This window comes from Scyliorhinus canicula, chromosome 1, assembly GCF_902713615.1.
Source record: "Scyliorhinus canicula chromosome 1, sScyCan1.1, whole genome shotgun sequence".
NCBI classification, from domain to species: Eukaryota; Metazoa; Chordata; class Chondrichthyes; order Carcharhiniformes; family Scyliorhinidae; genus Scyliorhinus; species Scyliorhinus canicula.
In genome coordinates this window covers 61472790-61495177 of record NC_052146.1, presented here as the reverse complement: position 1 = coordinate 61495177, position 22388 = coordinate 61472790, and the positions used below count along the sequence as shown (strand labels likewise).

General features: G+C 48.8%; 1 protein-coding gene across 2 annotated transcripts in view; it reads right to left on the bottom strand.

Annotated features, from left to right (window-relative positions):
• Positions 1 to 22388, bottom strand: part of znrf3 (zinc and ring finger 3) — a 288379-nt gene that overhangs the window by 38213 nt on the left and 227778 nt on the right. For both annotated transcript variants that reach the window (XM_038791435.1, XM_038791426.1), the window contains exon 4: positions 6097 to 6228. In XM_038791435.1, the coding sequence (XP_038647363.1) occupies positions 6097 to 6228 (132 nt within the window). The remainder of the gene's footprint in view (positions 1 to 6096; positions 6229 to 22388) is intronic.

The window sequence follows — 22388 nt, the reverse complement described above, 5'->3', positions numbered from 1 at the left end:
ACAACACTGTGTGAAGCGTTGCTCACTATTACCCCTGGGCGGCAGCACTTCAACTCCATTTTGCAGAATTATATCATTTGCAGGTTATGAGCTGTGGCCTTGTACAAGTCTTGGAAAAATGATGGGGTACTGCACCTTTTTGGGATGCTCAAAATGGTTTAGATAGAGCTGTAAACGGACAAGCGTTTGTCAACATAAATTGGATCAACTAAGTGCATCACAACAGCTTGCATTCACGATTTGAGATCTCAGGAGACAGCCTAACTCTAGATACTTTCTGCTGTAGTTGATTAAACAATTTTAAGCCGTGTACATAATTACATTTTGACATTATAAAAAAAACTCTGCATTTATTATTTTAAAGTTGTGACCAGGAAGAGTCCTGACTGTAGCCTATAGCCATTTGGTGGTACGGTGCCACTACCCAGTGAAAATATTCTTTTGATCTTTAATTTAACTGATCAATCAAGCCTGTGGCAAAACAGTACAGAGGCAAAACCAGCGCCTCAGCAACAGCAGACAAAGAAATAAAACCAGTGCACAAATAATTTCAAACCTCCCGTTTTCCATTCGGAGGGAAAGAAAAAGGTGAAATGATCCCTTCTATGGAAAGAATGAAAAACATCTCCCAGACAAAAAAAAAGCCATAAAACAGAGTAATCCAAACCAAAAGAATTTTTTTGTCAGAAATAAAGAATGGAGCCAAAAGGCTAGCATTGAAAAAAAGTAAGAAAGCTGTAAGCTCAATTCTGACACAGCTATTGGCAAAGTTGGAATCACAAAAGGCATGAAATTAAATCTGAGTAAAAGCATTCTTACAAAAGCATTGAGCTATAAATAATTCACAATAGGAACTGGTAAGATTAATGAGCTGTCATTTCTCATAAGTTGAGGGTGTTAGCTGAATATCGAGGGACCTTATTCTCTTACCTCATCTATTTAATGTGGCCTGAAAGGCTCCAACATGGAGAAGAAACGCAATGCAAAATGGTTATTGTGATCCACAATTTGGTCCTGTAATCCCCTCACCGCATCCCCGCCACCTCTTTGCGGGTTACAGGATACCTTACGACTGACTTTGTCACAATACTTCGATCTTTAGCTTCAAAAATGTTCACCTTTCGTGATGACACTGAAGCAAAAATCAAACGTTTATCCCCAGTTATTTCTATCGAGAAGAAACAGTGGGACCCACAATATAACGAAACAGAAAGTTGAAAGGGACTCTGGTGAACTTTATCAACCATGTTTCTGTATATTCCTGATGAAATTCTCTGGTGCGTCTTTGCACCAATCGTCACCGATTTACTAATTTGAGGAACGAGGTAAATATTGGAAATCTTTCTTGGTACCTTTATAATTGTCTCCAATCTACAGTAACCACAGGAAACCCATGTTCTAAGGAGCAGTTAAGAAACTGAATTGATACACACACAAACCCTCCATAGAACTATAAGGCCACCTTTAAATGTTTAAGCCAGCAGCAAAACACCAAACAGTTTTGATACCTTTCAAGTCATTTTCACCCGAGGAAGTCACTAGTGCCCATCATTTAATGAGTGTTTTTATAGTGTAAGGATCCGTCCTGTTGATTCCCTTGTTTCCCCTTTCTTTATTTTTGCTGTTATCATCTTTGATCCATGGATGCTAATGGACATGTATCTTTAAGTCGAGCAGCCGAGAGAATGAGGAATTCAAGAGGTTGCAACATAATAAATGGTGCTGCTAGCTTTGGACAGCAAGACCAAGACTCCTCGGCACCGGAGAGATGGGGTAGGACTTGGTTCGGCCGATTGGCTGGTGGCCAATGAATTGGCCGAAAGGTGGTATTCTGCCCAGTAACAGGTGGCGATTGGATCTTGCCTGAGTGGGATAATTTCCAGAGATCTGTGGAAAGCAGAGTTCGAATCGTGGCACTCAGGGGAAGGACCTCCTCTACTTCTCTCTCTCTCCTAAATGGCTGTGAGTTACTGCATTTCTGAACCTATAGTAAAGTAGTCACCATAGTCCGAGATGACCAGAGGCTGCTTTCCTCCTTGAGGGGGAGAGTAGACTGATGATAATTTAACCTGAGGATAACCACACCTAAGGCGAGGGGCAAGGTTGAGAAGATGGGCCTTCATGAATAACCACAGCTGGCACGGGGATTGAACCCATGCTCTTGGCCTTGCTCTGCATCATCAACTAGCTATCCAGCCAACTGAGCTTAACCGGCCCCCTACAGAGGACCTACAATGATCTGAATGAATCTTCAGTGAAAACCTTGAACTGAAAGTAAAGTTTGAAGAGGAGAAAGGTGCTAGAAGCAACCATCTGAAACAAAGACTTTTATCTTTTTACTTTCATCCTTATTATTTTCACCCCCTTCCTCCCCCTGTGCTTGTCTGTCTTGGGTGTATGTATGTGTATAGATACAGGATTGGGGAAAGTCAAAGTGGGGGATTAGGAATTAGAGAGGAATAGTTAACCAGTTCTATTTGCTGCATATTTCATTGTAGTTCTTGTTATAAATAAAAGTATCCGGGCAATAGTAAGGGATGACATCGGTGCTATGGAGGATAAGGTTGAATCCATTTGGGTGGAAATCAGTAATAGTAAGGCGAAAAAGTCACTGATAGGAGTAGTCTATCGGCCACCAAATAGTAACGATATGGTGGGGCAGGCAATAAACAAAGAAATAACTGATGCATGTAGAAATGGTACAGCAGTTATCATGGGGGATTTTAATCTACATGTCGATTGGTTTAACCAGGTCGGTCAAGGCAACCTTGAGGAGGAGTTTATAGAATGTATCCGCGATAGTTTCCTAGAACAGTATGTAATGGAACCTACGAGGGAACAAGCGGTCCTAGATCTTGTCCTGTGTAATGAGACAGGATTGATACATGATCTCATAGTTAGGGATCCTCTCGGAAGGAGCGATCACAATATGGTGGAATTTAAAATACAGATGGAGGGTGAGAAAGTAAAATCAAATACTAGTGTTTTGTGTTTAAACAAAGGAGATTACAAGGGGATGACAGAAGAACTAGCTAAGGTAGACTGGGAGCTAAGACTTTATGGTGGAACAGTTGAGGAACAGTGGAGAACCTTCCAAGCGATTCTTCACAGTGCTCAGCAAAGGTTTATACCAACAAAAAGGAAGGACGGAAGAAAGAGGGAAAATCGACCGTCGATATCTAAGGAAATAAGGGAGAGTATCAAATTGAAGGAAAAAGCATATAAAGTGGCAAAGATTGCTGGGAGATTAGAGGACTGGGAAATCTTTAGGGGGCAACAGAAAGCTACTAAAAAAGCTATAAAGAAGAGTAAGATAGAGTATGAGAGTAAACTTGCTCAAAATATAAAAACAGACAGTAAAAGTTTTTACAAATATATAAGACAAAAAAGAGTGGCTAAGGTAAATATTGGTCCTTTAGAGGATGAGAAGGGAGTTTTAATAATGGGAAATAAGGAAATGGCTGAGGAACTGAACAGGTTTTTTGGGTCGGTCTTCACAGTGGAAGACACAAATAACATGCCAGCGACTGATAGAAATGAGGCTATGACAGGTGAGGACCTTGAGAGGATTGTTATCACTAAGGAGGGAGTGATGGGCAAGCTAATGGGGCTAAAGGTAGACAAGTCTCCTGGCCCTGATGGAATGCATCCCAGAGTGCTAAAAGAGATGGCTAGGGAAATTGCAGATGCACTAGTGATAATTTACCGAAATTCACTAGACTCTGGGGTGGTCCCGGTGGATTGGAAATTAGCAAACGTGATGCCACTGTTAAAAAAGGAGGTAGGCAGAAAGCAGGAAATTATAGGCCAGTGAGCTTAACTTCGGTAGTAGGGAAGATGCTGGAATCTATCATCAAGGAAGAAATTGTGAGGCATCTGGATAGAAATTGTTCCATTGGGCAGACGCAGCATGGGTTCGTAAAGGGCAGGTCATGCCTAACTAATTTAGTGGAATTTTTTGAGGACATTACCAGTGCAGTAGATAACGGGGAGCCAATGGATGTGGTATATCTGGATTTCCAGAAAGCCTTTGACAAGGTGCCACACAAAAGGTTGCTGCATAAGATAAAGATGCATGGCATTAAGGGTAAAGTAGTAGCATGGATAGAGGATTGGTTAATTAATAGAAAGCAAAGAGTTGGGATAAATGGGTGTTTCCCTGGTTGGCAATCAGTAGCTAGTGGTGTCCCTCAGGGATCCGTGTTGGGCCCACAATTGTTCACAATTTACATAGATGATTTGGAGTTGGGGACCAAGGGCAATGTGTCCAAGTTTGCGGATGACACTAAGATGAGTGGTAAAGCGAAAGTGCAGAGGATACTGGAAGTCTGCAGAGGGATTTGGATAGGTTAAGTGAATGGGCTAGGGTCTGGCAGATGGAATACAATGTTGACAAATGTGAGGTTATCCACTTTGGTAGGAATAACAGCAAACGGGGTTATTATTTAAACGATAAAATATTAAAGCATGCCGCTGTTCAGAGAGACTTGGGTGTGCTAGTGCATGAGTCACAGAAGGTTGGTTTACAAGTGCAACAGGTGATTAAGAAGGCAAATGGAATTTTGTCCTTCATTGCTAGAGGGATGGAGTTTAAGACTAGGGAGGTTATGTTGCAATTGTATAAGGTGTTAGTGCAGCCACACCTGGAGTATTGTGTTCAGTTTTGGTCTCCTTACTTGAGAAAGGACGTACTGGCGCTGGAGGGTGTGCAGAGGAGATTCACTAGGTTAATCCCAGAGCTGAAGGGGTTGGATTATGAGGAGAGGTTGAGTAGACTGGGACTGTACTCGTTGGAATTTAGAAGGATGAGGGGGGATCTTATAGAAACATTTAAAATTATGAAGGGAATAGATAGGATAGATGCGGGCAGGTTGTTTCCACTGGCGGGTGACAGCAGAACTAGGGGACATAGCCTCAAAATAAGGGGAAGTAGATTTTGGACTGAGTTTAGGAGGAACTTCTTCACCCAAAGGGTTGTGAATCTATGGAATTCCTTGCCCAGTGAAGCAGTTGAGGCTCCTTCATTACATGTTTTTAAGGTAAAGATAGATAGTTTTTTGAAGAATAAAGGGATTAAGGGTTATGGTGTTCGGGCCGGAAAGTGGAGCTGAGTCCACAAAAGATCAGCCATGATCTAATTGAATGGCGGAGCAGGCTCGAGGGGCCAGATGGCCTACTCCTGCTCCTAGTTCTTATGTTCTTATTACATGTGTTTAAATTTACAAACCTGGTGACTGTCATTATTGGGCAGCCAAGGGCCAAAGACTTTGGGTATTTTTTCTCGAGGGGTAGCAGGATATTAAGGATGCCAAGCAATGCTGATGAATTGTGGCTTGCTGTGATCTGACAGCTTCCTAAAGCCCCATATTCTTCTCAATATGCTGTTGATGCCTGGAACAGAAGACAGTCTGGAGGAGACAGCCGTACCAGCAATTTAGATATCGTTAACAAATGTACCTGTGTTGGGGAGGGAGTATGAAGATTTAAGACTCTTTTTTTCTATTTTTATCTTTTTTATTCTCATTGGCTATGTTCTTGGTGCTGCACTGTTGTGACACGGCTATGTAATCTCTTCTTCCTCGTTGGCTATACACAAGCAATTGAATCCACAACAAGTTTCCATAAGGGCAATGAAGTGTAGAGCATTAAATTTAATTTGTGCTTTGTCTTTACAATACTGTGTGCCAAGGTGTGGTGTTGAGGAGGGGAGGGGAGGGGAGGAGGCTACTGCTTTGTCTGTGGGCAGTTACAGGCCCAAATTGGAGCTGTGGGGGTGGAGATGATTCTGTAGTTTTGTGGGTCAGGCAGTATTTATGTGGGTTAAAATAGATGGGGCAAAGTCTGTGATGGGGCAAGTTTAATATGCTGTATGGAAAATGCAGACTTGACAGGTTTTCCCCCTGCGAACTAATGTGCACACTGATTGAGACAATGTTTCTTTTAAATTCTGATATGCAATGGTGCCTTGATTGGAGTGGTGGAATTTTATTCATCGGCACCATGCACCCAGAGAACTCCTCATTCAGATTCAGGCAGAATTGGCAGCATTGAAGAGAAATACAATGTTGGAGATTCAGGTGTTGTATTTACTCTTACCCGTGGTGGGCGATGTTGGATTCGTGCTCGCGCCACCTTCTGCTTGTTGACAATGTTCATTAATCTCACTGCATCAATGCCTTTGACATAAACAACAGGCCGTTTAAGTGGGTCTTCTGAGCCTTGATTCAACTGAAAAACAGAAAATAGCAACATCAGTATGGTCAACATCGAACTACTTGGGATTGACAGCACGGAAAAGACCATTCATCCCAACAGGTTACTGCCAAAGTTGATGCTTCCCATAACCCTTCTCTAGTCTCCTTCAGTCAACCCCTATCAGCATAAACCTCTATTCAAGGAATTGTCTGCAATGCAACTCAGGTGTTGCAATACATGTAGCATTGGTGAAGTACTTTGCTGGCGATTTGTTTTGCTGGGTTGTATAAGTAGTGCTATGTGTAATAAGGGGTTGTTTGGATGGCTAAAGTTAACTTTGTCTTGCAGGGAGCTGGTTAGTGGGGGGGGGGGGGGGGGGGGGGGGGGATGGGCTTTGGGGTTGGTTCCGTTTTTTGAGTGTTTTTTTTTCTAAAGTGGCTGTTTCTTCATTGTTTTTTTTCTGATGTTTGTTTACCAGGGAATGTGGGGCGGAATTCTCCGCTCCCGTGCGGCATCGGGAAGGCCGTCGTGAACTCGGCCGAGTTACACGACGGCCTCGGAGGCCGTTCCTCGCACCCTATTCACCCCCCCCCCCCTCCCAGGGGGCTAGGAGCGGCGCTCCGTAAATCTAGGCCGCCGGGACTTGACACTTGCATCAAGGCGTCGCGCCGAGAATGACGCAACGGCTGCGCCTAAGTGACGTCAGCCGCACAAGCGCAGGTTGGCCGGCTCCAACCCGCGCATGCGCGGCTGACGTCACGACGGCTGCCGGCTCCAATCCGCGCATGCTCGGTTGTCGTCTTCCCCTCTGCTGCCCCGCAAGACGTGGCGGCTTGATCTTGCGGGGCGGCGGAGGGGAAAGAGTGCGTCGCTTGGGGACGCCGGCCTGACGATCGGTGGGCACCGATCGCGGGCCAGTCCCCTCCTGAGCACGGCCGTGGTGCTCACTCCCCTCTCTGCCCCCCACAAGCCACAAACCAGCATTTGGCGCCCATGTTCACGACGGCAGCGACCAGGTGTGGTTGCCGCCGTCGTGAACCGGTCGGGAACGTCAGGCTGCTCAGCCCATCTGGGCCGGAGAATCGCCGGTCGCCGTGAAAAACGGCGAGCGGCGATTCATCCGAGCCCGGGGGGGGAGAATCGCGGGGGGTGCCAGGGCGGCGTGTCGTGAGTCGCCCGGCCCTCCTGCGATTCTCCCACCCGGCGTGGGGAGCGGAGAATCGCTCCCGTGATGCTTTTAATATGTTTGTCCAAGTGGAGGGAGAGGGGAGAGAATAATGGGGAGACAGACTGCTTGGTGCCGGGGTGGGCGCTATCAAGTCAGCATGGGTCAGCTGACTCTCGGAAGCGCAGTGGGGGGTGAGCAGGTGTTAAACTGGAGCTTGACTTGGGGGGTTGGGTTTCTAGAATTGTTGCTAGGGGAGGGTAGGGAGAGGGGGGAGGAAGCTGCTTTGCTGACAGAGGAGGAACTGTTACTAGGGGACAAATAGGAGGTCGAGAACGGTGAATGCCTGAGGGGGGGGGGCTCGAGGAGGCGGAGGGCGCGAGCTAGAGGCTGGCCTAAAAAGAGTGATGGCTAGTCGGCAGGGGGGGAGGGCGCGCTGGAAGTCCCCCGACCAGGCTGATTACACGGAACGTCAGAGGGCTGAATGGGCCGGCCAAGAGGGCTCGCGTGTCTGCGCATTTGAGGGTGCTGAAGGCGGACGTGGCAATGCTACAAGAGACACACCTAAACGTTACTTACCAAGCAAGATTGAGAAATGGGTGGGTTAACCAAGTATTCCACTCAGGACTGGACCCAAAGACCAGGGGGGTAGCAATCTTGCTCAACAAACGAGTGGCATTCGAGGCAGGGAGAATCGTGTCAGACAAGGGAGGTAGGTACATAATGGTGAGTGGGAAGCTGGAGGGGGTGCGGGTGGTACTCGTGAACATATATGCTCCGAAGTGGAACAATGTGGAATTTATGAGGCGGGTTTTAGGTAGGATCCCAGACTTAGAGTCACACAACCTGATCATGGGAGGAGACTTTAACACAGTCACTGATCCGGAATTGGACCGGTCAAAATCCAGGACAGGAAGGAAGCCGGCTGCGGCAAAGGAATTGAAGGGGTTTATGGAACAGATGGGGGGAGTAGACCCATGGAGGTTTGCACGACCAAGAGCGAAGGAGTTTTCCTTTTTCTCACATGTCCACAAGGTATACTCTCACATCGACTTTTTTGTTCTGAGTAGGGCGCTAATACCGGAGGTGGTGGATACTGAGTACTCGGCAATCGCAGTGTCGGATCATGTCCCTCATTGGGTTGATCTACGGGTTAGTTTGGAGAGAAGGCAATGCCCACTGTGGAGGCTGGATGTGGGGTTGCTAGCGGATGAAGCGATCTGTGGGCGGGTTAACAAGTCCATCCAGAACTACCTGGAAACAAATGATACGGGGGAGGTCTCTGCAGCGACGGTTTGGGAAGCTCTGAAGGCAGTGGTCAGAGGGGAATTAATCTTGCTACGGGCCCACGGAGTAAAGGTGCAACGGGCTGAAAGGGATAGGGTAGTGGAGGAGATACTCCAGGTGGACAGGAGATACTCGGAGGCCCCGGACGCGGGGCTACGGAGGCAGCGGCGGCGGTTACAGGCGGAGTTTGGGCTGTCGACCACAGGGATAGCGGTGGAACAGTTGAGGAAGGCGAGGGGGGCGATTTATGAGTACGGGAAAAAGGCAAGCAGAATGTTGGCGCACCAGCTCAGGAAAAGGGAGGTGGCCAGGGAGAAAAGGTAAAGTAAAGAGTAGAGGCGGGAATACTGTCCTGGACTCAGCGGAGGTGAACGAGGTGTTTAAGGACTTCTGTAGTAAATTATATGAGTCGGAACCCACGGCTGGAGTGGAGGGGATGAGGCAGTTTTTTGGATCAGTTGAGGTTCCCGAGGGTAGATAAGGATCTGGTGGAAGGGCTGGGAGCCCCAATTGAGATTGAGGAAATAATCAAGGGACTCGAGGGCATGCAGTTGGGCAAGGCCCCAGGGCCTGACAGCTACCCGGTGGAATTCTATAAGAGGTTTCCAGAGATATTGAGCCCACTGCTGGTGAGGACATTTAATGAAGCAAGAGAGAAGGGAGTCCTCCTCTGAACAATGTCGCAGGCCTCGATTTCATTGATCCTGAAATGGGAGAAGGATCCGGAACAATGCAGGTCATACAGGCCAATTCCTCGACTGAATATGGACGGCAAACTGCTGTTGGCTAAGATACTGGCCACAAGGACAGAGGACTGAGTCCCGGGGGTGATAAGGGAAGACCAGACGGGATTTGTAAAGGGCAGGCAACTCAAGGCCAATGTTCGAGGGCCTTTGAATGTTATTATAATGCCCTCAGAAGGAGGGGAGGTGGAGGTGGTGGTAGCGATGGATGCGGAGAAGGCTTTTGATCGGGTGGAGTGGAATTCCCTGTAGGAGGCGCTGGGAAGGTTTGGGTTTGGTGAGGGCTTTATTGACTGGGTGCGGTTGCTCTATCATACACCAGTAGTGAGCGTGCGTACGAACCGGCTGAGGTCGGAGAACTTTAAACTACATCAAGGGACGAGGCAAGGGGGCCCCCTCTCCCTGTTCCGGTTTGCCCTAGCCATAGAGCCATTGGCTATGGCATTAAGAGCCTCTAGGAACTGGAAAGGGCTGGTTCGGAGGGGGGTGGAGCACCGGGTCTCACTTTACGCAGATGACCTGCTCTTGTCTATTTCAGACCCATTGGAGGGGATAGGGGAAGTTATGTGAATCCTGGAGGAATTTGGCAATTTTCCAGGGTATAAATTGAGCACGGACAAAAGCGGGATGTTCGTGATCCAGATAAGAGGACAGGAGAAGAGACTGGGAGAGCTGCCGCTTGGAATGGTAGGGAGGAGCTTTCGGTATCTGGGAATCCAGGTTGCCTGGGAACGGGAGGCACTGCACGAGTTAAACCTATCCCGGCTAGTAGAACAAATGGAAGGGGACTTTAAGAGATGGGACATGCTCCCGCTATCACTGGCGGGGAGGGTACAGACCGCGAAAATGACGGTCCTCCCCAGACTTCTGTTTGCCTTTCAGTGCCTCCCCATTTTCATCCCAAAGGTCTTTTCAAGCGGGTGAATAAGGTTAGTTTGGGCTTTGTGTGGGCGAGTAAAACCCCGTGAGTGAAGAAAGTGTTGCTGCAGCGCAGTCGGGGGGAGGGTGGGTTGGTTCTGCCGAACTTCTGCAATTACTACTGGGCGGCTAATGTAGCCAATGATTAGGAAGTGGGTAGTGGGGAAGGGGTCAGCATGGGAGCGGATGGAGGCGGCGCCATGTAAAGACACCAGTTTGCGAGCACTGATAAAAGCACCTCTTCCGTTCTCGCCGGCCCAATACTTCAGAAGTCCGGTGGTGGTGGCGGCTCTGAGAATCTGGGGCAATGGAGGAAATATAAGAGATTGAAGGGAGAATCTGTTTGGACCTCGATTTATAATAATCATCGGTTTGTGCCAGGAAGGCTAGACGGTGGATTCCGGAGATGGCACAGGGCAGGAATTAGAAGGTTGGGGATCTACTTATAGATGGGAGCAAACCCAGCTTCAAAGCCTTGGAGGATAAATTTGAATTGCCAGCAGGGAACAGGTTTAGGCATTTGCAGGTGTGAGACTTCCTGAGAAAACAGAAGCTGGCCTTTCCGCTGCTCTGCCATGGGGGATACTGGACAGAGTAGTCTCCAGTGCTGGGTGGGGTAGGGGAAGGTTTCAGGCATTTACCAGGAGCCTTCGGACACGGAAGAAATTCCGGTGGAAAAGCTCAAGGGCAAGTGTGAGGACGAGCTTGGAGGAGAGATAGAGGCGGGTCTATGGGCGGATGCCCTAAACAGATTAATACCTCCTCATCATGTGCCAGACTTAGCCTGATGCAATTTAAGGTAGTCCACAGGGCACACATGACAGCGGCCCAGATGAGCAGGTTTTTCGGGGTAGAGGATAGGTGTGCGAGGTGCACGGGAAGCCCAGCAGATCATGTCCGCATGTTTTAGGCATGCCCAAAGCTTAGAAGGTTTTGGCAGGATTTTGCTAAGGTGATGTCCACAGTACTCAGAACACGGGTGGTGCCAAGTCCGGAGGTAGCGATCTTTGGAGTGTCGGAAGAGCTGGGAGTTCAGGGGGCGAAAGAGGCCGACGTCTTGACCTTTGCCTCCCTGGTAGCCCGGAGACGGATCTTGTTAATGTGGAGGGACTCAAAGCCCCCGAGTGCGGAGGCCCGGGTTAGTGACATAGCTGGGTTTCTCAGTCTCGAGAAGATAAAGTTCGCCTTAAGAGGGTCACTGGTTGGGTTCACCCGGAGGTGGCAGCCGTTCGTCGACTTTCTCTGGGAAAATTAAAATGTCAGCAGATGCACTATTCCGAGGGGGGGGGGGGGGGATTGTTGTTTTATAGTTGGGGTGTGTGAAGATTGGGATGGGGGGCAAATGTTTATTATGCCATGTTGATGTCATTGTTAATGTTATTTTTATAAAATTTTCAAATACTTAAGAAAAATATTTTTTAAAATAAAGGCTTGCTTCAAAGAGCAGCACTGTGTGGGTTAGCAACAGCACTGAGAAAAGAGATGCCCAACCTGTGGTGATTTTTATCAGCACCCGCTGACAAGCAGATACACTAGTGATTCACATGTTTGATATTATTGTGCATGCCCCAAAAAGCCAATTTGTTGTTTGTGCCTAGAAAGTAGATTTTTCTGGCATACTACTGCAAAATAAGCATTTGGACTGAAACACCGAAATTGTTCCCCCATCTTCGGTGCAGACACGACTCCTTCTGTGCTGTAACAATCCTGTGGTTCTGTGATTTAATAGTGTTACGGCCGCTAGGCTTTATAAGACAGTTTTGCTTTACACTGTCTCTTTTAATTTAAGGTAAATATACAAGTAGGCTTACATTAACACTGCAATGAAGGTCGCCACATTCCGGCGTCTGTTCGGGTGCACTGAGGGAGAATTCAGAATGTCCAATTATTTCGGAACTTGTGGGAGGAAGCCGGAGCACCTGGAGGAAACCCACGCAGACACGGGGAGAACATGCAGACTCCGCACAGACAGTGACCCAAGCCGGGAATCGAACCTGGGACCCTGGTGCTGTGAAGCAACAGTGTTAATCACTGTGCTAGCGTGCCGCCCACAATAGAACATCCTGGAATGGGGTAGTGTGAACCCGGCCCAAACATCATTGGCTGGATTCCCCACTGTCGGGATTCTCCGTTACGCCAGCAGCACACACACACCCACCTCACCGACGGCGTGAGCTGCCCACAATGGGAAATCCCATTGGCTGGCTGACGGGAAGGAGAACCCCGCTGCCGGCGCGGGCGTTCCGCAGGACGGGGAATCCCACCCCACATGATTTGGTTGTTGTGGGGTTTGGGGCTCAGGTCAAGGACTATTGAAAGGGAGGTGCACGCTCTGACACCTGAACAGAAAAGGAGAAGCAGTTAGCCTTGCTGTGCACAGACTTACGACTCTCAAGCGGCAGTCAGGCCAAAAGCAGATGCTGCTATCCCAGGCAGAAGAAAGGAATGCTTTTGGGTTAATCACCAAGCGGGGCGCTGATGAGGGCATAATCTCTGCTTGAAAGAACAAACCTTGTTGTGGAGAATTGAGGACTAAAGTATCACCAGTCGGTGACTTGCCGCTGGAAGTCCATGCAAGCATGCTCAGAAGATTGAGAGAAGGCGACTTTGTTAATAGGACGCTGGAAGATTTCCCCCGGTGGGGTGGGGAGATGAACGGCTGATGAATCACCGGGGTAATTTGGAACTTTCCGGTAGCACAGTGGTTAGCATTGTTGCTTCACAGCTCCAGGGTCTCAGATTCAATTCCCGACTTGCGTCACTGTCTGTGCAGAGTCTGCACGTTCTCCCCGTGTCTGCGTGGGTTTCCGCCGGGTGCTCCGGTTTCCTCCCACAAGTCCCAAAAGACGTGCTGTTAGGTTATTTGGACATTCTGCGTTCTCACTCTGTACCCAGCAGGTGCCAGAATGTGGCGATTAGGGGCTTTTCACAGTAACTTCATTGCAGTGCTAATGTAAGCCTACTTGTGACAATAAAGATTATTAAATTGTTAAGAACCCCACTGATGTTAGACATGAAAGAACGCCGGTTCTTCAGAGCGTGTTTTTTCAAATTGGTATAATGCGAGATCAGATATTCAAACAAGTGAGGAAAAGGTCCAGTCTTGTTGTAACCATGTAAATAAAATAAGGTTTATTAATGATAAAACATTCAACAAGAAAAGCCACAATACAAAACAAAGATACACTTAACTTCAACAGTGGTTCCAAACACACACTGGGCTAGATTCTCCGATTTCCAGGCTACGTGCTGACGCTGGCGTGGGAACGGTGGCGTTTTCTGACCATAAAATCAGCGCAAAATGGCCACCAATCCTCCGTTTGATGGGGGGCTAGCAGGCCCTAGCTGGCGATACGGCTGGAGAATTGCCGGGTCCATGGCCGCGCATGGCGGCGGCCTACAGTGGCTGCGCCGTGCAACATGCCACCGGCTGCATGCGGACCAGGCCTGCCAAATAGTGCCCCCCCCCCTTTAGTCAGGCTCGCGAACCCCGGACCACCCCCAACAGTGTCCCCAGCCCCTGCCAAAGTCCCCACTGCCCGCAGATCGGCTCTCCCCCCGACTGTGGTGTCGCTGGACTGAGTCCGTAGCCGCCATGCTGAGTTCCCGACATGTAATAGCCTGAGAGACCCACATCGTCGGGAACTTGGCCGGTCGGGGACAGACCCTCGGGTGGAGGGCTTCCTGAGACATCCATAAGGCGTGCACTGTACTCCGAGAGTACGCTGCTTTGGAGAGGGCGAAAGCAGGGCCGCTCCCGATTTAATCGCAAACGGGGATTCTCTGGCCGAACGCGATTTCGGCGTTGGAGAATGGAGAATCCCGCCCACTATATTCTGGAATTATTATTTACATTTCTGTACTCTGAGAAATGTCCCTTGACTTAAAACAATTACCCTACACAATGGACCTATAGCCACCCGCACCGCACGCACACATGACGGTGACCCGACCCCCTTCCACAAGCCCCCCACCCAAATCAGCCCTCCCTCAGTGAACCCCCCCCCCCTTCAGAGATTCCGCTCAGCAACCCCTGCCTCAAAGCTGACGAACAGTCCAGGCAATACAGTGAAAGGTCACTGCATTTTCACTTACCTTTCCCTAACATCAGCTGCCTTCGACAAAAGTGTTTAAAGCAGATGTTACAGATGTCAGAGGCTTCCTTGAAAGCTGGGTACACCTGAGAGGGCTTCAAATCCCTTGATAGCCTTTGAAATACAAAACTCCCATTCAATTTCACACAGCAATACATTTCACTAGCCAGTGATTAACAGTTTTACTAGTCCAGAGACAGGTTCTTGGTGGATTGCTTATCTTTTCCTTCACACATGAATGCATCCCACTTACCCTGCTTTGATGCTAACCACAATGTTTATAATCACTCTTGCCATGATTGACAGCTCCTCACCACATCAAAACAAGCTGAGTGGTTTCACTTTCTCTTCTCACAGCAGAAAGCACTTAGCTGCCCGGCGCCAACCACCTTTTTTGGCGGCCGCTCCATTCTCTGCCTGATTGGCAATCCCGATCGCGGTGTCAGCCAATTGAGAATCCGCCCCTCTGGAGAATCCAACAAATACCCCAGATTATCTTTATATTTAGGAAACATTCTTCGGTTCAGAATAATGTTTCTCTCAGATTTTCAAATCAGCAGCTTTTAGTCTAGAATTCTGCTTTCCAGCTGGGGTTGGCTGTGATCTTAACTGCTTTTCAAGCTGTTTCTCTTCATTCTCCTTTCCACATCTCCTGTCAGTAGAGATCTACACAGCTACTGATATACCATATTTCCCATTTGATCTCCTCCTATCTCAACTACACACTATAGAATCCAGGCTTTTTGCACATACATATGGACTATTTCCTCATGTCGCCACTTTAAACTCAACTCTTCTGTAGCGTTAACACCTAAAATTATATCCTTCTATTGTTTCCCACCTGACTTATCTATTTTCCTTTATTCTAAGCTAATTCGCCCCATTTTTAAAACTTTATTTTAGCCAAACTTCTTTCATCTTTATTGTGTCCCATTCTTAAATCTTTATTTTATTCAAGATTTGACAAAATAAGGTTACGTTTCTACTGAGAATGCGCCGCAATGTACTCACTTGCTGTGGGGTTTTCAGTTGTGTGAATTAGTTACTGGAGAATACCTTTTCTGTAATTCAGTCGTATTCGTTGCCTACAAAGGAGCTATTTAGGTGGACTCTGAGTCACTGTGAAACCTGCCGCTGTGTGTTGGCCAATGCACTTCACACCTTCAGTGGAAGCGGATACGTGGAGTCCACATATTCTACTGCATAAATATTTTGTGTACAGACAAGATTATCATAGAATTTACAGTGCAGAAGGAGGCCATTCGGCCCATCGAGTCTGCACTGGCTCTTGGAAAGAGCACCCTACCCAAGGTCAACACCTCCACCCTATCCCCATAACCCAGTAACCCCACCCAACACTAAGGGCAATTTTGGACACTAAGGGCAATTTATCATGGCCAATCCACCTAACCTGCACATCTTTGGACTGTGGGAGGAAACCGGAGCATCCAGAGGAAACCCACGCACACACGGGATGTGCAGACTCCGCAGACAGTGACTCAAGCCGGAATCGAACCTGGGACCCTGGAGCTGTGAAGCAATTGTGCTATCCACAATGCTACCGTGCTGCCCTCCGATGAGGGTGAGGCGGATGTTCACAGCTACTGCTCCAGATAAATGCCCTGAAAATAGCATTTCCTCACTTGCTGTCGTACCGAAGTTCGTGCTCCAGCCACTGATAGGGAGACTTCAGCTGGGCGGCCAGAGTCCCACAGAAATACTCTGACCTTTTGCTAACTCAGGCAGCAACCACATTCCAGATGCCCCCTCCCGCGCCCTCCCCCTCCACAGATTCTCGGTAAACGATTTTATGTAGTTTACATAGAACATAGAACAGTACAGCACAGAACAGGCCCTTCGGCCCTCAATGTTGTGCCGAGCCATGATCACCCTACTCAAACCCACGTATCCACCCTATACCCGTAACCCAACAACCCCCCCCCCCCCTTAACCTTACTTTTATTAAGACACTACGGGCAATTTAGCATGGCCAATCCACCTAACCCGCATATCTTTGGACTGTGGGAGGAAACCGGAGCACCCGGAGGAAACCCACACACACAGGGGGAGGACGTGCAGACTCCACACAGACAGTGACCCGTCCGGGAATCGAACCTGGGACCCTGGAGCTGTGAAGCATTTATGCTAACCACCATGCTACCCTGCTGCCCTAGATAGATAAGTTTTTAGCACGGAATAGCAGAAACACACTAATATTCACACGGTGTACTCTCGATATTCAAAATGCATATTCTGAGCATTCCCCTGACTCAGTTTAAAGTGTATGAGCCAATGCATAAGGAGCAGACACTTGCCCATTTAGAGGAATTCAATTGACCTTCACAAAGAAAGGCTGAATCTTTGAAATCCTGTGTAAACGGACTTAAATTTCAGCAATCGTCATTATATGGTGACCAGGTATGTATTAACATAGTAACAAAACTAATGACCTTATGTATCGCTTCCCTTTCATCGCAACTTAATGCACTTTTCCCATCCGCAACACCAAAGAAGCTCTGGAGTTAATGACAGTCCTTGGGCTCAGCTATAAATCTTGTATTAATTTTCAACTACTCATTGTAGATTTAGCCCTGAGACTTTGACTAGTTCAAACTGTTCCCTTCAGCATTTACCATTCCTGCCCAGACAGCAATACCAGTGTTTACCTGGAGGGGTGGAGGTCTTTTCAATGCTAAAAAAGTGTACAGAGGAATGTGCAGACTCCAGGGTTTCTTGCAGCCCTGTACATTCCAGGACAGAGATCGAGGGGGTCTGAGAGACAAGAGTAGTGTTTGGTCTTTTCTTTCATCTTTTGTGCTTGGCGGGGCAGACAGCTCCAGCCTCTTTTCAGTGCTGCACATTCCTATCTAATATCTTTAAGAAATACAAAAGGGAAACGTTTCCAAATGTAATAGATGTTTGCTTTCTGGGGCGTTCATTTTATGTAAAAACCAGTCAAGAACCTTCAAATTGTGAAGTACGTCTGGTGGCTAAAAACAGCGATAAGATCCTTGGCCTTGATGCCTGCTCGGTGCTGAGTTTGGCAGCAGTTGGTCCTAGTGTCACGTGGTGGAGCCAAGAAAATTTAGTCAGGGATGGCCCTCCTTGTTCTCCAGCTCTGTTTCACTGTTCAGTAAGCCTTGCTACATGCGGACACCAGGCGAGGACTGTGACAGTGACACCACCTCAGATTTTCCGTCAGGATGCCACATTGCTCAGGTTCAGGCTTGAGGAAAGCCACTTCAGCGAGCTACCCAGCATGGACCAGTGCCTGGCATACTGTCCCCCTGAATGGGTTTGTTTTGGGAGAAAAGCAGCGACAATTAGGCAAAAAAGTTCAGAAGCGATTTAGCCATTTCTGCTTCAGCCGGGAGCAGGAAACAGTGGACCAGATCCTGGTAGAGAACCTAATTTTGAGGGCCACCCTTCATTCCCTCGGTTTAATATTATAAATAACTTGGATTCATTTGTACAGTTTTGTCATGTGTCAGAGTAACACCATTGGCTGGTATAATGTCACATGTCAAGCAACGATGCCTTCGGAAAATTTTGTGGTGTAGCCACCTGGGTTGACCACTTTCCGATTCCAAAATGGAGATCCGCTAAGAATGCAGGGAGAAATGGCCAAGGACAGGAAAACAAGCAGGTGCAAAGTTTCCTGTGTATTAGGACTTGCAGAAACCCAGACAGAACTGAAACCAGCGACCATCTACATATTAATGAGCGATCCCCGGGAACAATTGGAAACATTAGTCCAAAGATGTGCGGGGTAGGTGGATTGGGCATGCTAAATTGCCCATAGTGTAAGGTTAATGGGGGGATTGTTGGGTTACGGGTATACGGGTTACGTGGGTTTAAGTAGGGGTGATCATTGCTCGGCGCAACATCGAGGGCCGAAGGGCCTGTTCTGTGCTGTACTGTTCTATTCTATTCTATTAAGAGTAATTGAGACCAAACCAGACACCCCGGCACCAGTGGGAGCCAGGACAAAGGAAGGCCAACGGACACATGGGAACCGCCCAGCGATCAGGGAACAGCTCCGGTATTGGAGAAATCAATCCAAGTGATCAGAACTTAGTCCAATGAATCAGAACCAAGTCTGGGGTCCGCCCAAAAGGGCGCAAAGCCCCTGGAGTCCCCAAGTTCAGTTCGTCCTTCTTGGCAGGGTCTCTCAGCAGCTCAAAATAACTCTTGACCGAGACTCTCAACTACGAGAGACCTGCCTAGCAGCTGCACCAACCAAGTCAGTGTCCAGTCAACACACTCTACGAGATAGGCGCTCCTAGCTACTAGTCCATACCAGCTTGAAGCCTGCAGACTCAGAATCGAACGAAAGGCCATTGTTCCCCTGACCTGGTGGGCCATTTCCAAAGCTAAGTATTGGCCTTTTAGTGTTAGAGATAGTCTAGTAAGTAGAGTTTTATGCATGAGTAGCGATTGACTGTGTATATAATAAATGTGATTTGATTTGAAACTTACTAACTGGTGTATTGAGTTATTGATCAACACTTGAACTTGAACCCGTGGTGGTATCATAAAGATACCTGGCGACTCTAGAGCAAAGTGATTAAACAGAGCAAATTGAGTAAAAGCACAATTAGCAACAGTGGGCTTTTGTGGAGGTCACCACAGACCCCTGTTTGAAGAGCATCTTGTAAATAAACCACTTGCAATTTGTCATAGAAAATTAACGTGTGCCACCTCAGATTCGCTCTCTTTGTGGCTACAACAAAGAACATCTCAAGTTTGTTCTGCTTTTCGTTGATGGATACATAAAATTCAGCTACTAGATTACTATAACTAATTTACACCAACCATGATGATGGGTCAGTTCTTCCTTTAAGCAATAGCAGTAGTGCATTCATCCTGAAGTTGTCCCTGTGCGATGACGTAGGACAAATGATCGCAAGTTGGCATCCTCTTTTACATACCTCCTGATTTGTTGAAGTCTATGCAAATAAAAATCACCACTGGCCATTTTACACTTATCAAGACCTGCCAGGAGACAGGAATCCCTCACCGACGCATTTCCTTTTTTAAAAAAAAATTATTTTAATTCAAATTTTCACAAAAAAGAAAACAGTAACAGAAAGTTCTAAGAACAAAAAGAACAACCCTCCCCCCCCCCCCCCCCCCACCAGTGTATACAAAAGAGAAAAAATAAATAAACGCCCATCGTTGGCAAAGATTTAACCCACAGAAAATCAAAGAGTTAAACCCCCCCCCCCCCCCCACCCCCACCCCGGATTGCTGCTGACCTTTTGATTTTACCGTTCTGCCAGGAGATCTAGGAATGGTTGCCATCTCCTGATAATCCCCTGCACTGATCCCCTTAGGGCAAATTTCACCCTCTCCAATTTAATAAACCCCAGCATATCATTGACCCAGGCCTCCACGCTTGGGGGTCTCGCATCCTTCCACTGAAGAAGAATCCTTCGCCGGCTACTAGGGGTGCAAAGGCCAGAACACCGACCTCTTTCGCCTCCTGCACTCCCGGCTCCACTGCAACCCCAGATATTGCAAGTCCCCAGCCTGGATTGACCCTGGATCCTACCACCCTCGATACCGTCCTTGCTACACCCTTCCAAAATTCCCCCAGCACTGGGCATGCCCAGAACATATGGACATGGTTTGCTGGGCCCCCAGAGCACCTAATAGACATAGACATAGAACAGTACAGCACAGAACAGGCCCTTCAGCCCTCGATGTTGTGCCGAGCAATGATCACCCTACTCAACCCACGTATCCACCCTATACCCGTAACCCAACAACCCCCCCCCCCCAACCTTACTTTTAAGGACACTACGGGCAATTTAGCATGGCCAATCCACCTAACCCGCACATCTTTGGACTGTGGGAGGAAACCGGAGCACCCGGAGGAAATCCACGTACACACGGGGAGGACGTGCAGACTCCGCACAGACAGTGACCCAGCCGGGAACTGAACCTGGGACCCTGGAGCTGTGAAGCATTTATGCTAACCACCATGCTACCGTGCTGCCCTGGCCTCGCTCCCAAAAAACCGGCTCATCCTTGTCCCGGTCATATGAGCCCTATGCGGCACCTTAAACTGTGTGAGGCTAAGCCTCGCACAAGAAGACGAGGAGTTTACCCTTTCCAGGGCATCCGCCCACGGCCCCTCCTCAATCTCCTCACCCAGCTCCTCCTCCCATTTACCTTTCAACTCCTCCACCGAGGCCTCGTCTACCTCCTGCATCACCTGGTACGCTTCCGAGATCCTCCCCTCTCCAACCCACACCCCCGAGAGCACCCTGTCCTGAACCCCACGCGGCGGCAGCAGAGGGAACCCCGCCACCTGCTGCCTGACAAACGCCCTTACTTGCATGTACCTAAAGGTGTTCCCTGGGGGGGAGCCCAAACTTCTCTTCCAGCTCACCCAGGCTCGCGAACTTCCCGTCTATGAACAGGTCCCCCAGCCTCCTGCTCCTGACACCTGCCCTGTGCCAACTCAGGAACCCGCCATCAATTCTCCCCGGAACAAACGGGTGGTTCCCCCGTATCGTGGACCCCATCGAGGCCCCCACCTTACCCCTGTGCCGCCTCCTCCATTGCCCCCAAATCTTGAGGGTAGCTGCCACCACCGGGCTCGTGGTATACCTCGTTGGAGGGAGCGGCAACGGCGCCGTTACCAGCGCTTCCAGGCTCGTGCCCACACAGGATACCATCTCCATCCTCTTCCATGCTGCCCCCTCCCCGTCCATTACTCACTTATGCACCATCGCTGCGTTGGCAGCCCAATAATACCCACAGAGGTTGGGCAGTGCCAGCCCCCCCCCCCCCCCCCCCCAGCCCCCCCCCCCATCCCTGCCCCGCTCCAGAAACACCCTTCTCACCCTCGGAGTCCCATGCACCCACACAAATCCCGTAATGCTCCTGTTAACCCGCCTGAAAAAGACCTTCGGGATAAGGATGGGGAGGCACTGGAACAAGAACAGAAACCTCGGGAGCACCGTCATCTTAACTGACTGCATCCTACCCGCCAGAGACAGCGGCAGCATGTCCCACCTCTTAAACTCCTCCTCCATTTGCTCCACCAGCCTTGTGAGGTTTAGCTTATGCAAGGCCCCCCAGCTCCTGGCCACCTGAACCCCCAAGTACCTGAAGCTCCTCTCCGCCCTTTTCAGCGGGAGCCTCCCAATCCCTCCCTCCTGGTCCCCCGGGTGTACCACAAACAGCTCGCTTTTCCAAAAGTTAAGATGATACCATGAGAAATCCCCAAATTCTCGGAGAATCCCCATCACCACCGTCGTTCCCTCCACCGGGTCCGCCACATACACCAAAAGGTCGTCCGCATAGAGCATCACTCAGTGCTCCTCCCCACCCCAGACCAGAACCTCCAAACACTGACTCCCTCAGCGCCATAGCCAGGGGTTCAATTGCCAGCACAAAAAGTAGGGGGGACAGGGGACACCCCTGCCTCGTCCCTCGATATAATCAAAAATACTCCGACCTCCTCTTATTCGTGGCCACACTCGCCATCGGGGCCTCATACAACAGCCTCGCCCAACTGACAAACCCCTCCCCAAACCTGAACCTTTCCAGCATCTCCCACAAGTACCCCCACTCGACCCTATCAAAGTCCTCCGCATCTAGCGCCACCACTATCTCCGCCTCCCCTTCTACCGCCAGCATCATTATGACGTTCAAGAGCCTCCGTATATTAGTGTTCAGCTGCCTCCCCTTCACAAACCCCGTTTGATCCTCGTGAATAACCTGCGGCACACAGTCCTCAATCCTCGTGGCTAAGATCTTTGCCAACAACTTGTCGTCCACATTCAAGAGTGAGATCGGCCTGTATGACCCACACTGCACCAACGCATTTCCAATGTCTCTATGCATGCTGATTGAGAAATCCTTCTTCCGTAGACTCATGCCTGGAAACTCAATGTTTGATTACAGATCTGGACACAAGGTTCAAGGAAAGAAAAACACTGAATTGATACAGCGTCCTTCACAACTTCCGGA